The 14,862-nt window shown below is 36.1% G+C and overlaps 1 protein-coding gene across 2 annotated transcripts in view; it reads left to right on the top strand.

The window, feature by feature from the left end:
- The window catches only part of HACE1 (HECT domain and ankyrin repeat containing E3 ubiquitin protein ligase 1), a 97,685-nt gene that overhangs the window by 27,205 nt on the left and 55,618 nt on the right, over positions 1 to 14,862 (top strand). For both annotated transcript variants that reach the window (XM_081251361.1, XM_081251360.1), the window contains 2 exons: positions 7,164 to 7,246; positions 14,148 to 14,244. In XM_081251361.1, the coding sequence (XP_081107487.1) occupies positions 7,164 to 7,246; positions 14,148 to 14,244 (180 nt within the window). The remainder of the gene's footprint in view (positions 1 to 7,163; positions 7,247 to 14,147; positions 14,245 to 14,862) is intronic.

The following is a 14,862-nucleotide window of genomic DNA, read 5'->3' as shown; positions in this document are numbered from 1 at the left end:
ATAGTTATCTGTGAGGATCGTATACAAAGGGAATGTTTAGCACTATTTTCCAATTCATTGTATGCACCTTTAATCCTTCAATAGGGCAAAAAGGAATCTTGAAAAATTAGGCCATCTCCTAGCCTCCAGGCTGAATTATACCTCTAAAAATCTGTGTTGACAGACCTACTAGATAATGGACTTGAGGATATGGGGAGGGGGAAGGGTAAGCTGTGACAAAGCGAAAGAGTGGCATGGACATATATACACTACCAAACGTAAGGTAGATAGCTAGTGGGAAGCGGCCACATAGCACAGGGAGATCAGCTGGGTGCTTTGTGACCGCCTGGAGGGGTGGGATAGGGAGGGTGGGAGGGAGACACAAAAGGGAGGGGATATGGGAACATATGTATATGTATAACATTAAATTTGTTAATAAAAAAAATCTGTGTTGATAGTTGTGCTATTATTACCTATGTGTCATAATTACTCATGTATTTCTGGGACATGTTCGGATCTCAGTTGATGAGAATATTCTTTTATCTTGAGTTGGATATGATTTAAGAACTCTGAGATATGTTATTACAGGGTAGATCCCACATGCCGCGGAGCGGCTGGGTCCGTGAGTCATGGCCGCTGAGCCTGCGCGTCCGGAGCCTGTGCTCCGCAACGGGGGAGGCCACAGCAGTGAGAGGCCCGCGTACCGCAAAGAAAAAAAAAAAAAAAGATATTATTGATTTTGTTTTTAACCCTTTGTATATCTTTCCATAAGTTGAACACTGAGTCTAAAATGCTTTGTCAGATATCAGCAAATGAAAATGGCCTTTTCATTGTCTCAAAGTAGTCAGTTTTTGCATAAATTCATTTGGTTATTTATCTGGCTTATTATATAGTCTTTGGCAACTTTTTCTTCCCCTGCCTTTATCTACCTCTTAAGATATAATCTGCTGATTACACAATTAAGGAAAGTGTTGTGAATATTTTGGAAGATACTTAAGAGTAATGATAGTATTGGTACTGTTACTACCATTACTAATATTGATGATGTGATTCTGTAAGAACAGTACAAAGAGCACTACCTGGACTCTTCATTCATTTGCTCTTATGCAGTAAGCTAGGCCCAATGTGTTGTTTGATTTTTAATCTCATTTTTAGAAAGTGTTGTAAAACCTAATATTATTCTACATAGGTATAATTGACTCCATTTTTTTTTTTTGGCCATAAATTGAACTTACTTTTTGGTAATTTTTTTCTTTGCCATTAGGTCTTTAAGATTTATTGATGTGTTGAATTGCCACAAATGGTTGATTACTGTTTTCCTGGAATAACTTGGACTTAGAAACTCTAGAGAACTGTCGAACAGTTCAATCTCAGTTTCTATTAGTTAAAGTACACAGCAGGATTAGTTTTTGGACTAATTTCAGTTCACTTAAGGAAATTTTATTTTTATCACAATAGACTTTATATTGCTAAATTTAGATAACTGAATATAATGGTTCACAAACAATATGAAATGATAGTTGAACCCTGCTTAGAGTTGATAGAACTGACTGCATTTTTTTTTTTTTTTTACTGAAATTGTAGGCTTGTTAAGGAACAGTGCTCATCTACGTTCAGTCAGCTCTCTTGATATCTTTAGCTAGCTTCCAAGCTTTTCATCCAGAGAATTACAGGGCAGCCATGCAAACTTAATTGAAAGCTTTTGCAAAAACATTAACTGGATTCAGCCTTGAAGCATGAAGGTAGATGTACTTAACATTTCAGGATATGTTTTTAGGTTCAGAGTAATTTTATTTATTCTAATGTTAGAATTCTCCTTTCATCACTTCTGAGAAATGTGAACAAATAATAGGAAGTTCTATTACTGTGATTTTTTTTCTAACACAACTGGGTAATATTGATTTTTTGCTAGGTATTATGTAAGGGTTCAAAGTCTTGATAGGCTTAGGTGGACAGGTTTCTAGAGAAAACCTATAAACACCAGTCACTGACTAGTGAGTTGGCCATTTTTCTTAGCACATAAGTTGTTTGTGCATTGCTGTCCTGTCATCAGAATTACTTTTAATAAGAGATGAAAGATGCTTTTTTTGTTGTTTGGCTATCATTGTTTTAGTAAATGAGAATACAACTTATGTTGTATGGTTTAATATTGGTTTTTACTTATGGTTTAATATTGAATATCTATTCCTTTCTATTTCGGTCAGTGTCGTTCAGAGAGGTGACATTGATAAAGTAGAGCTGCCTTGGATTTCTTGCTTTGTAACTTATCAGTGTATTGGGTACAGGTGGTCTTGGTTAGTCACTGCCTTCAATTAAATGACTTTTGAGATTGACCCAAACATTAGCTTTGCACATTAGTTTTCCACTCAGGATGTTGTTTTATCATTTGAAAGGTCATGACGTCTGTTGAAAGTGTGTGGTTTCTTGAGGGTTTCTTGAAGGCCATGTGAAAATCGCCTTTCAGTGCTTTTCTTTCAGTATTCCTTCCCAGCTCTTCCTTACTCTGTAAGGAGGAAGACCCCAATTGTAGATTATCTAGGAATAGGATAATAGTGGGGTTTTTTGTTTTTGTTTTTTAAGGGGGAGAAGGTTGGATAGGGAATTTGAAGGTCGGAATTATTTTAAAAACATATTTTGGTGATCTATATTACACACATAAAATGATTTTAGTTCAGTGTACTTCTTTTTTTTTTTTTTGCGGTACACGGGCCTCTCACTGCTGTGGCCTCTCCCGCCGCGGAGCACAGGCTCCGGACACGCAGGCCCAGCGGCCATGGCCCACGGGCCCAGCCGCTCCGTGGCATGCGGGATCCTCCCGGACCGGGGCACGAACCCGTGTCCCCTGCATCGGCAGGCGGACTCTCAACCACTGCGCCACCAGGGAAGCCCCAGTGTACTTCTTAAAATTATGTTATATTAACTTGAAAGATATAGGTAATCAGCTCTCAGTCACAGATATTTGTTTGTATACTTTTACATGTTTACATTTACTAAATTGTAAGCTGCTGAGCTTAATTTTTGCAAGTAAATGAGAAGCCATAAAAGTTTGAAAACAGGGGAACTTATGACTGTTGTAAATTACAGTGGTTTATTTTGGACTTCATGGCTTATAGTCTGTTAAACAGACACAATGCAGTTTTCACAGAAGTACTTGTGTGTAGGGGTTTAGGGGTGAGAAATTTGCTGAAACAAATTGAATCCAAATCTGTCATAAAGAATCCTATCAGTTTTTCTGGATAGCACTAGTCACCATCTAGCAGACTACATATTTTATTTCTCATGTCCCTTTGTTTTCCTTTTCCACTAGAATGTAAGCTTCATGAAGGCAGATGTTTGTCCATTTTGTTCATTGCTGTGACTCTAGCATCTAGTACATACTACTAGCACATACCAACATTGAAATTTTTGTTAAAAAATGGAATGGGCTAGTCAAATGCAGTATCATTCCAAGCAGTTTTTTCTGCCATTTTCTTTCTGTTTGTAAATGTTTGTAATTTTTTTCTTTTGTACCTTTAAGTGAAGCGTATATTGATAGTGCTGATTCTTATAAAAGATTGTGTCTGGTTTGTTTATTGCTGAAAATTTCTGCTTTTGAGACTCCTTAGGGATTGTAGTGGTTGAATCCAGAATTTATTCTCATTGATTTTGTTTTGCCTTATGCTTCTGTATAATTTAAAATCTTCAAGTAGTAGTGTTTCTTCAAGGGCTTTTGTGTTTTTAATTTAATAAATAGTTTCCTCCACCTGAATTTTCCTAGTTTCAAAGTTATTTTGCCCTTCGTTTACATAGACTGGAAATTTTTAAAAAAATGAAACTTTTAAGTTATGTGACTTTCTTGCTTCTTTTATTATGCTGTTTAATCAATAATTGAATTCTGTGTTATCCTTACTCCTCCTGTTTCAGAGGTTTTACAAAAAGAAATCTGCATACATTTTTTTAAATCACAAAGATTGATGACTTTTCACTCATGTCAGTGCTGCAAGGCAGTTTTTTTTACTCTTTACATTCAAATCCCTTTACGTATTTTTTTTCTTCTTACTCTGAGGGAAATGGGTTTTTCTCCCTCTTTGACTTCAGGCAACATTTTATCTACAAGTGAGCTATTGAAAGCTTTTTAAAAATATGTGTTTCTTTTAATAGTTGTATATTTTGAGGATCTTAATTGAGATAATTTTGTTAAAACAGAAAAACAGATTTATGAATGTAAAAGAAAATGCTGGAATGAGCTTTTCTACTTTATTAATCAAGTGTTTTTCTCTGTTAAGAACAGAATTTTTAATGTATTCATAGGATATTTCCAATTCTACATTGGAAGTCATTCACCTTACAATTTTGAGGGCATTTCACCTTTTAAATTTCAGTGTTGCTGTTGAAAAGTTTAATGTCAGTCTGAATTCTGTTTATCTCTGGAATCTTATATCCCCAGTATTATGAAATTTCACTTTGATGTGCCTTGTTGAAGGTCTTTTAATTTATTAGACTGGGCACTGGTGAGCTTTTCAATCTGGCAACTTGTGTCCTTCAGTTCTGGGAAATTTTTTGGTATTATTTCTTGATTACTTCCTTTTGGTTTCCCACCTCCTTCATTTTCTTTATTCTCAATTTCTACAATGACTCCCTGGATTGATCTACTAGTTTTCTCATTTTTCCTGTTTTCTTTGTCTTTTTGTTTCTTGTAGAGTTTTTCACCATTGTATTTCTAACTTCTATTGAATTTTTATTTCTTCCATCATATTTTTTTTTTTTTTTTTTTTTTTTTTGCGGTACGCGGGCCTCTCACCGTTGTGGCCTCTCCCATTGTGGAGCACAGGCTCCGCGGCCATGGCTCATGGGCCCAGCCGCTCCGCGGCATGTGGGATCCTCCCGGACCGGGGCACGAACCCATGTCCCCTGCATCGGCAGGCGGACTCTCAACCACTGCGCCACCAGGGAAGCCCATTCCATCATATTTTTGATGTCTTATTCTCTGAATATTTTTCCCCCAGCATCTTGTTTTTGTCCCATGGATAGTATTTTTTCTTTTCTCTCTGAGGGTATCAGTTAACTTTTCTAATTTTTGATGCTGTTTTTTGGTTCCCTTTATTGTCTTTATTTTTCTTACTTCCTTTTTCTGTTTGTTTTTCAGGTTAGAGGCCTGCTTCAGTTGTGTCTTAAACATTGTCTGTCAATTCATGTATAGTGGTGAGGCACTGAAATGGGGCTGAAAGCATTGTGTATATGAGCTGGGTTTGTTGACTGGTCTCACTGTACGTCAAGGTTTTTTAATCTTGGCACTATTGATATTTGGGGCCTGAACATTCTTTGTTGTGGGGCCTGTATGTAGATTGTCGGATGTTTAAACATACCCTGGCCTCTACCCACTAGCTGCCAACTGGACCCTCCCTTCTCCAGTAATGAAAATCAAAAAAGTCTCCCAACATTGCTGAATGTCCCCTTGTGGCCAACTGGGCTATTTCACTGGTGTCTGTAATGCCAGTATCAGTCAGACTCTTCTCTGTTGCCACTTTCCAGATAGGAAACCTTCAGTATCCTTCTGCTTAAGCTTTTAAGCCTGGCTACTGGATTTCTGGGAGCCTAGTGGAGCATGGGGGCTGGAGGTTTTCACTTAATTAGTTGTTTTCAGCATGGCTGCTCATCCCTGCTCTTCCCTGTATTTCTTGTCTGCCAGTCCAGAGCCTCACTATTCACTTTGTCCAGATAATAAACCTCCCTACTTCCAAGACAGATAGGGAGGGATAGTGGCTAACTGTATGCGATGGGGAGGAAGGGTCCTGGGGGAAGGCCCAGCTGTTAGGTTTTCAACTACTTCTTCTGTCTTAGCTCAATATAACTATCCCTGTCTTCCAAGATACCTGTTACTTCCAATTCCTGTGTTGTGTGTGTGTGTTCGGTAGTGAGAATTTGGTGGTTTCTTGTTGGAATCTGCATTTTCAGACACTTAGACTTCAGCTTTCTTTAATCGGCTAAGTCAGTTACTCTTCTTTCACTTGCTTGCCATTTCCCTAAAACTTCTGACTTATCTAGTATGTGTTGTATTCTTTGCTGTTCTTCCTTTGAGTTTGTAGTCTTAATATTTTGCTGACATTGTACTAGGTTTTAGAGCAGCAATAAAGATGAACATGTGTGTTCAATCCAGAAGTAATTATTAAACAGTCTAATTCCAAAAACATTTAAGTTTTTACATCTTGTCTTCCTTTTTGCAGGAGAAACTCAAATGAAGATCATAGGAATTAAAACCAGAAAAGATTCTCTTTTTTAAGGTTTTTCAGGCAAGCCTTGCCGTATTCCTAATCATCAGATATTTATTTTTATTTTTATTTTATTTTATTTATTTTTATTTTTATTTTTTTTTTGCGGTACGCGGGCCTCTCACTGTTGTGGCCTCTCCCGTTGCGGAGCACAGGCCCCGGACGCACAGGCCCAGCGGCCATGGCTCACGGGCCCAGCCGCTCCGCGGCATGTGGGATCTTCCCAGACTGGGGCACGAAACCGTGTCCCCTGCATCGGCAGGCGGACTCCCAACCACTGCACCACCAGGAAAGCCCAGAGATATTTATTTTTAAAATTTTATATTAGCTTATTTTCCCTTAGTACACATCAAATGATTGCAGAAGTAGAGCTTAGCTGACAATCAGAGAAACTGAGTCAGTATTGGCGACTGTCAGTAGCAAAAGGACTTCTTAGCTTTTTAATATTTTGTACTTTAATAATTATGCTCTTTGAATTTTGAGAAAGTTAGAGCTCTGGTACCAACTTTTTGTTTTTAGAGGTAAAAAACTCTGGTTTTTAAATTCAGAAATCTAGAGCAGCACTGTCCAGTGCTGCCACATGTGGCTATTTAAACTTAATTATAATAATATAAAATTTAAAATTCTGTTCCTCAGTTGTACTAGCCACATTTCAAGTCCTTTGGTAACTACTACACATGTCAGTGATTTTCTAGAACCTTCCCAGGTTAACACAATTTACATTACATTGATAATTCTACATATACTGTGTAGTGCCTGAGACTCAGAGCTTACCAAAAAATGGAATTTGTTCAGCCGTCATAATTGGCATGTTCCTACTCTTTCTTCTTTAAAGCTTCAGGTTGTGGTAAGAACTTTCCTTATATGGACTAAAATTGTGATAACTGTGTCTTTGTTTAACTTCTCTGGCTTTACTTTTGTTTCTTTTTCCCCCAGACAGTGCAATGCTTGCTAGACAGTGGTGCTGATATTAACAGGCCGAATGTATCAGGAGCCACTCCATTGTACTTTGCTTGCAGGTATGATCATTTATATTGCCAGATGCTCTTATTAAAGAATGTTGAATCTGCTGTATTTCCAAACACAAACATTTGTGTGTATTTTCTAAAACTCTCCTCCTCTCCTGGAAATACTATGCTCCCTTTTAAGATGAAGTATATAGCATTATGGTTCTGTTACTTAACTGCATGATGAAAGGTGTTTTATATTGCCAGTGTTTTTATATATTGTAAGTGGGAGTTTTGATTTACTTGATTACTTAGATTTTAGAATTACTTAGTAATAAAAAAGATATACCAATAATCCAATAACTTTCATAGTTTTCTTTATCAAGTATCAAGTTAGTTCCAGTGGGATAAGCTGTTAAAATATGCCTTAGTTCAGAGCCATGTCTTTGCTTTCTCTGGATTTGTAACTTTAAAAAATTTCTTGAATCATTCTTGTTAAATATTGAGTTATGCATTAAGTTGTTTTTACACTCTGTCCTGGTTCATTTTCTTTTTTCTTTTTTTCTGGTTCATTTTCCTGAAGCATATGTTTTGTTCATTGGTTCATTCATGTAATAAGCATTTAGTTAGCATTCACTGTGTGCCATGCATTATTATAGGCATTAGTGATACAGTAATAAATAAATCCCAGTCCTTAAGGAGCTAACAGTGTAATAATTATACACATACCTCCCCCCCCCATAATATGTTATGTAAATTTAGTTGCAATTAGGAGCAGTTCACAATACACTTGATTTTTCTTTTTGGTTTAGATTACAGGAATTGTAGTATTTATTTAGGCTCTATTTTAGATATAAAGCTCTCCAGAAAGCTCCTCTTTTCTTATCCTTTTTCCTGTTTTATGTCATTTTACTGGAGGTTTGTTTTATGTTTTATTTTTTATTTTTATTATTTTTTTTAGCCATACCACGTGGCTTGCGGGATTTTAGTTCCCCGACCAGGGGTCAAACCTGGGCCCTGGCATTGAGAAGTGCTGAGTCCTAACCACTGGACCACTGCCAGGGAATTCCCTGGAGCTTTGTTTAAGATGAAAGATCTGCTTTTCTTCTCGTTTAGCTTTTTTTTAGGGCCTCTGATGTTGCTTTGGTCTGACTGATTCAAATCATCATTGAACAGCCTTGAATTAGAATACAAGGACTTTTGGACCTCTAGACTTCTCCATCTTACCTGAATCCAGGCTTTTTCTTATGTTATACTTACAATTTGATTCCTTGGCTAGAACACAAATTCCTTTTTTAGTGTCCTGAATTTATGAATAATATTGTTTGATTCCCTGAAATCATATCCTGTCTTGAGGGGTTATCTTTAGATCAGACCTTTCTTTGAAGCTTCAGATTTGAATGTCCATCTACCTGATATACATCATCACTTGCAAGTCTCATAGAATCTCAGATATTAGCATGTCCAAAAGCTTCTGATTTCCTTTTCAAACCTTTCCTCCAGTTTTTCTCATCTCAGTCATTGGAACCCTTATCTTCTCAGTTGTGTAAACCAGAAACTAGGTCATTATTTTTTATTTCTGTCTCTCTCTCTGACCCTCAACTTGGAATATATTAGTAAGTTCTGTAAATTCCACTTTCAGAATACATTCTGAATCTCATTACTGCTCTCCACCTCGCTAAACCACCTTAAAGTTGTTACTTCTTGTCTAGAATACTGCAGCAGTCTCTTAACTGGTCTTCCAGATTCCTCTGTTGTTTCCCTCCCTTCTGTTCTTTCCTCAGAAGCCAAAGTGACCTTCTAAAAAATGAATCGGTTGTTGTCACTTTGTGCTTAAACCTTGTATTTAAACTTTTCAGTGCCTCTTCTTTGCATTTCCAATAAAACTCTGCCTTCTTCCACGTGACCTGCATGGTCTGACCCTGTTTAGCTCACTGTGCTTCAGCCACATTGGTTCTCTTTGAGTTCCCCCAATACATCAGACTCTTCCAGCAGGCTTTTCTATGTGCTGTTTATTTTGCCTGAAACCTTCTTCCGTAGGCTTTTTATGTGGCTGACTCCATGTCAGTGCTTCACTGTTACTTTTTAGGAAAGAATTCCTGATCAATCTAGGTAGGCCTCTCCCCATGTTTCCTATCACAGTATCATGATCATTTCTTTCGTAGCACTTTGTATTTTATAGTGTTTATGTACTTGTTTATAGTGTGTCTCCCCTGCTAGACTGAAAGTCCAAAGAAAGCAAGAATTTTGTTTTATTCATCACTTTATATTCCATGTGTAGTACAGTGCTTTGTGCTTAGATGCTTAGTAAATGTTTTTGAATGAGTGAATCACTATAGTTACGTTTTTGAAAAATATATAAAATAATGCCATGTATACTGGTAAAATATAGGTATATATTAGTGCTCACATAACTGTGATATTTGTATAGTTAGTCTGAGCATAGGGTTATGGTAAAAGAATTTTTTAGAAGTACTTTCTGCTAGTATTGTATACCCATCTTTAAGTTTTAATCTAGCAAACATTAGATCTCTTTGAACAAAGATGGCTAAGCAAATATGATTAAAATTGAAACTAGAATATAAATTCTTCATTGTTGCAGGATGATAAATATGGAACATAGAAAATGGTTCATTTTGTAGGCAGACTTCTAATTATATTCATGATATCTAGATATAGGTATACATTAAAAATTATAAATTATTCCCAATGTGTTATCTCTGATAAATGAAAGGGAAAGGAATGTGAGAAATAGAACAAGTTGTTCCTGCAGACAAGTTACAGGGCTCTAAGATAAAAAGCTGAACTTAATGTAAATTTTTATTGTTGAGGGATGTTACTAGATATGTCATATGTCTAATTCAGTGATTAACTGCTAAAACTGTTTTCTTTAAATAGAAAATCTATTGAAATATATAGGAGGCAGTGTTCAAATCCCATCCCCAAAGCTATGCAACTTTAGTCAAGTTTCTTGACCTCTGAAGCTTTGTTTCTTTGTAAAGTGGAAATGCTGATATCTGCCTCGTGGGACTACAGTGATAATTAAATGAGGTGGCTTATATAAAGCATCCTGCAGAGGATTTTATACTTAGTAGTTGGTAGGTGCTCACTAAGCTCTAGTGAATTTTTCCACACCCAGTGAGCACAAAGTTGTATTGTCCTCTTTCAATTTCATTGCAATGCATGGTTTTCTAAGAAACTTGACTCTTATCCCATCATACAGGCAGGCCTTTTCTTTTTTCCTTTGTATTCTATTCTAATTCTGAGCACTATTTAATAAAGTAATGCTTCTGTGAGTGAGGCATTTCAGATTGATTTTGACCTAAAATTATGACAGGAACTATTTCCCAGCCACTTTTCCTCTCTAGGTATTTTGTACAAGACATTCTAATTCACTAGCTTTCTTTCATGTGGACTATAGGCACACATATATTGACCTACCCCCCCCCACTCTTCAGGTGCCTTTGTTTTCAGGACTTTTATGTGGTATCTGCAAATGCTTCAGGTCCTTAAATGAGTAGATTGGTTTTATATTCGTCATAATACTTCCCATTCACTTAACTGGGTTCCTCAAATAAAGGTTTGGATGTATAATGATTTTCAAATATTTTCTGTATCTGCAGATAATTTTTATTCTGTAAAGGAAAGCAAGGTTTAGCTAGGGTTATATAGATACAGTAAATTAGTGAGATTTTTATGGAATTTTGGAGGTCTGTAATAAAGTGAGAAACAGGTAAGATTCTGAACATAGTTTGCAGCTACTGCTAAGCAACTCCTTTCAATTAGGAAACTCACAATCAAAGTAGCCACGTAAAACAGTCCATAGATTCAAAATTGCAAACTTTTAGAGTATCAAAGGACCATTAGAAAATATGGCCTCTTTGTTTCATAAGCAGTTGCAAAAAATGTTGTTATATATATAGTACATATGCACTGTTAGCCAAGTTTTCAAATTGTATCACTGCAAGAGCCTGAAGTTAGGAGACTTGAAAGTGCTTGAGAAATCAGTTCTAAGTGCTTTAGAAGCACTACAGGTTTCTTATTAGTTACATCTTTGCCAACTTCTTAGTTTCCAGAAAATACACTGGCATTTCCTTGAAGGGAGTATTGTCTCAATCAATATAAAAAATATAAGTTCAATTGTAAAGAATAATTATTCATTGAGCAAATTTTTGCAGTTATTTGAACTGAAAAATCTTTCATGTGACACTTTGAGCAGTCTGTAACAGAATAATCTTTATCTTTTGCAATATTACACATGGGGCACTTGAGCCCCTAATGAAGTATGCAGATTTTATATATTATTAGCAATCATTTCTTTTAAGTTACTTTTGAAATGAAATGCCACCTGTTCACAGATGAGATTTTAATGTAGTTTTAGAAATTACTCCAGCTTTCTAAAAATGTCATAGTGGTATTTTTTTCTTGATATTAATTATTTTTATTGCTATATGTGGTATAAAATTAATCCTAAATAAATTATGATTCAGGTCTTTTTGTTATTTTTGTGTAGCTTAGTACCTTATTTAATGCTTACTTGTCAGATGAATGGTATCTAAAATTAAAGCCCATCATATAACTCAACAAGTATATTGAGTACATGTTATAAGCCATGCTTGGTGTTATAGAACAAGGGTATTGTCAAGAAGTTTATAGTTTAGTTGGAAAGATTAAACACATCTAACACAGATAATGAATAACTGTAAAAGAAATGTCATTAAAGTTGATCAGAATAGCTTTGCAAATCTGGGTTTCTCAGAACCTTGGGTCCTCGCAAAGAAATCACTGACTCCTTAAATAAATTAAGCTCAAGTTAGTTTCTTTTCACTTAGGTATTATACGGAATAGAACAGGGTTAATTATAAAGTAATTCCTATTAGCTGTAATATATAATGTGTTGGCCAGCATGCCCAGCTGACAAATGACAAATGATGCTTGATGAAGATTTTTCTTAATGTAGACTAGAAAAATTAGTTACTGTTGCTTTTGAAGGGATTGCTGACGTACTTGCTTTCTTGATTTTCTGCTTTTTCTGAAGTAAATTAGATATTGTTCTTAAGTTAGTTTTTGTCTATTGATATTTGTATTAAGGAAGGTAATCAGTATTACAGTAAAGTATCAAGAGAGTGATATACCTAATGTCTGCCACCAGCTTCCTAGTATGATCCTATTTTTTAAAATTAAGTCCAATTATACTTTATGCAGCGTCATTTTGTGGAAAAGAAAGAATAGGTTTTTATTTGTTTGTTTTAAGTTTCTGAGGAATCTGTGAAGTCTTTGTGAAATAACATACCTTTTTAGGTAATGGTACTGTGGGAAGAGTATTGGTCTAGAAGACCAGAGATCTGAGTTCTAGTTTCACTTGTGCTTGAATAGTAATTTTTTTCACTACAAAATAAAATTCTTTTTTATAAATTAATTTTTATTGGAGTATATTTGCTTTACAATGTTGTGTTAGTTTCTACTGTACAGCAAAATAAATCAGCTATATGTATACATATATCCCCTCTTTTTTGGATTTCCTTCCCATTTAGGTCACCACAGAGCACTGAGTAGAGTTCCCTGAGCTATACAGTAGGTTCTCATTAGTTATCTGTTTTATACACAGTATCAATAGTGTATTATGTCAGTCCCAATCTCCCAATTCATCCCACCTCCCTGCTTTCCCCCCTTGGTGTCCATACGTTTGTTCTCTATGTCTGTGTCTCTATTTCTGCTTTGCAAATAAGATTATCTATACCATTTTTCTAGATTCCACATATATGCGTTAATATACGATATTTGTTTTTCTTTCTGACTTACTTCACCCTGTATGTCAGTCTCTAGGTCCATCCACATCTCTACAAATGACCCAATTTCATTCCTTTTTATGGCTGAGTAATATTCCATTGTATATATGTACCACATCTTCTTTATCCATTCTTCTGTTGATGGACATTTAGGTTGCTTCTATGTCCTGGTTATTGTAAATAGTGCTGCAGTGAACATTGGGGTGCATGTGTCTTTTTGAATTATGGTTTTCTCTGGGTATATGCCCAGTAGTGGGATTGCTGTGGTAGTTCTATTTTTAGTTTTTTAAGGAACCTCCATACTGTTCTCCATAGTGGCTGTATCAATTTACAGAATAAAATTCTTTGATGAGATACTCTTCCAAACTGTATGACTTCCTTGGGCATTTTGTAAAATTAGCTTTAAACTTTAATGTCCCTGCATTATAAATTTATTATTTATTGTCTGTGTCTAGGATCAGATTAGCTCATTTAATAACGAAATGTAGAGTCTAGTGATTATTACCCCCAAAGCAGCTTCCTCCTAGCTTAAAGAGTGGCTGTTACACCTACTTGAAAGAGCAATTAGAGAGAATGGGGCATGTGGATGAGAGTTGTTCATTCTAGGTCAGATTGAATAGCTGTCAGCAGAAGCCAAACTGAGTGGGTTGATAAAATGAAGGTTGGCAGTTAGTTAGTATTTTTGGCTAATGAATCCCCCCCATTTACTCATTTTGATATTTGTCTTTTCTCCTTCCTTTGTTTTTATTTTTTTTACCACATATTAAAGTGTCATAAAATGTACTTTTGTTTTGAGTATTGAGGTTCTTTTGGACTAAGAAATCTGGAGACTTGGATGTATGTGGTAGGAAGGTGGTCAGGCTAGAGTTGAGAAGGAAAAGATGGGAAGAAAAAAATAAAGCATAAGCCTGAGTACCAGCAACTTATCCCAAAATATTATGATTTATTGTAGGTAATGTGTCCCAAGTTCAATTCTAAGATTCAGTAGACCAGTTTCTTATCTACATTGTAAAAGTATGACTTAACGTTGGGAAGTTTTTCTAACGGTTGAGGTTGTAGTTCAGATCTTCCTCTCAGTTTTTTAAGATTATTAATCCTCTGTTGATTGATACTAACTGTCCATAATTTATAGAGAAAGACTTAAAATTAAAAAGATTATATGTTTAAACTTTGTTTCTGTACAGTCATGGTCAGAGAGACACAGCACAGATTCTTCTGTTGCGAGGAGCCAAATATCTGCCAGATAAAAATGGAGTAAGCCCTCTGGATTTATGTGTGCAGGTACGCTGTTCATGTATATTCTTAGTCCCTTACTTGGTAAGAGAAACTGACAGACAAGATCACTTTTTTTCCTCAAATGAGAGGATGGGTGCAAAGATTTTTATTCTGTTAAGAATATGATCTTTAAAAGGAACTGTGATAGTATAAGAAAGACATATTGGTCTTTATCCCAGTTCCTAACACAAGAGCTTCTAAGACCCTTGGAATCTCCAGAGTGATAAGTATGTCTTTTTGTATATTAATGAGATGAGTGGTGGCTGAAAGGCCCTAGGTAGCTTCAGGAACAGGGCTGGTTGACAGGTGAGCCAACCATGTAATTAGAAGGCAATTTCCTCCCCCACCCCCGGGGAGGAGTCAGGGGCTAGAGACTGAGTTTAGTCATTCAGGCCTGTGTAATGGAACTTTCATAAAAACCCTAAACAGTGTGGTTCTCAGAGAGCTTCTGGGTTGGTGAACACATCAAAGTGCTGGGAGGGTGGCACGCCCAGTGAGGGCATGGAAGCCCTGTGCCCCTTCCCACATACTTTACCTTATGCATCTCTTCCATTTGCCTGTTCTGAGTTGTAGCCTTTATAATAAACAGGTAATGGTAAATAAAGTGTTTCCCTGAGTTCTGTG

This window comes from Mesoplodon bidens, assembly GCF_964165515.1.
Source record: "Mesoplodon bidens genome assembly, chromosome: 12".
NCBI lineage: Eukaryota > Metazoa > Chordata > Mammalia > Artiodactyla > Ziphiidae > Mesoplodon > Mesoplodon bidens.
Note: the sequence above shows the minus strand (reverse complement) of the source record. Positions and strands in the feature narration are given on the sequence as shown.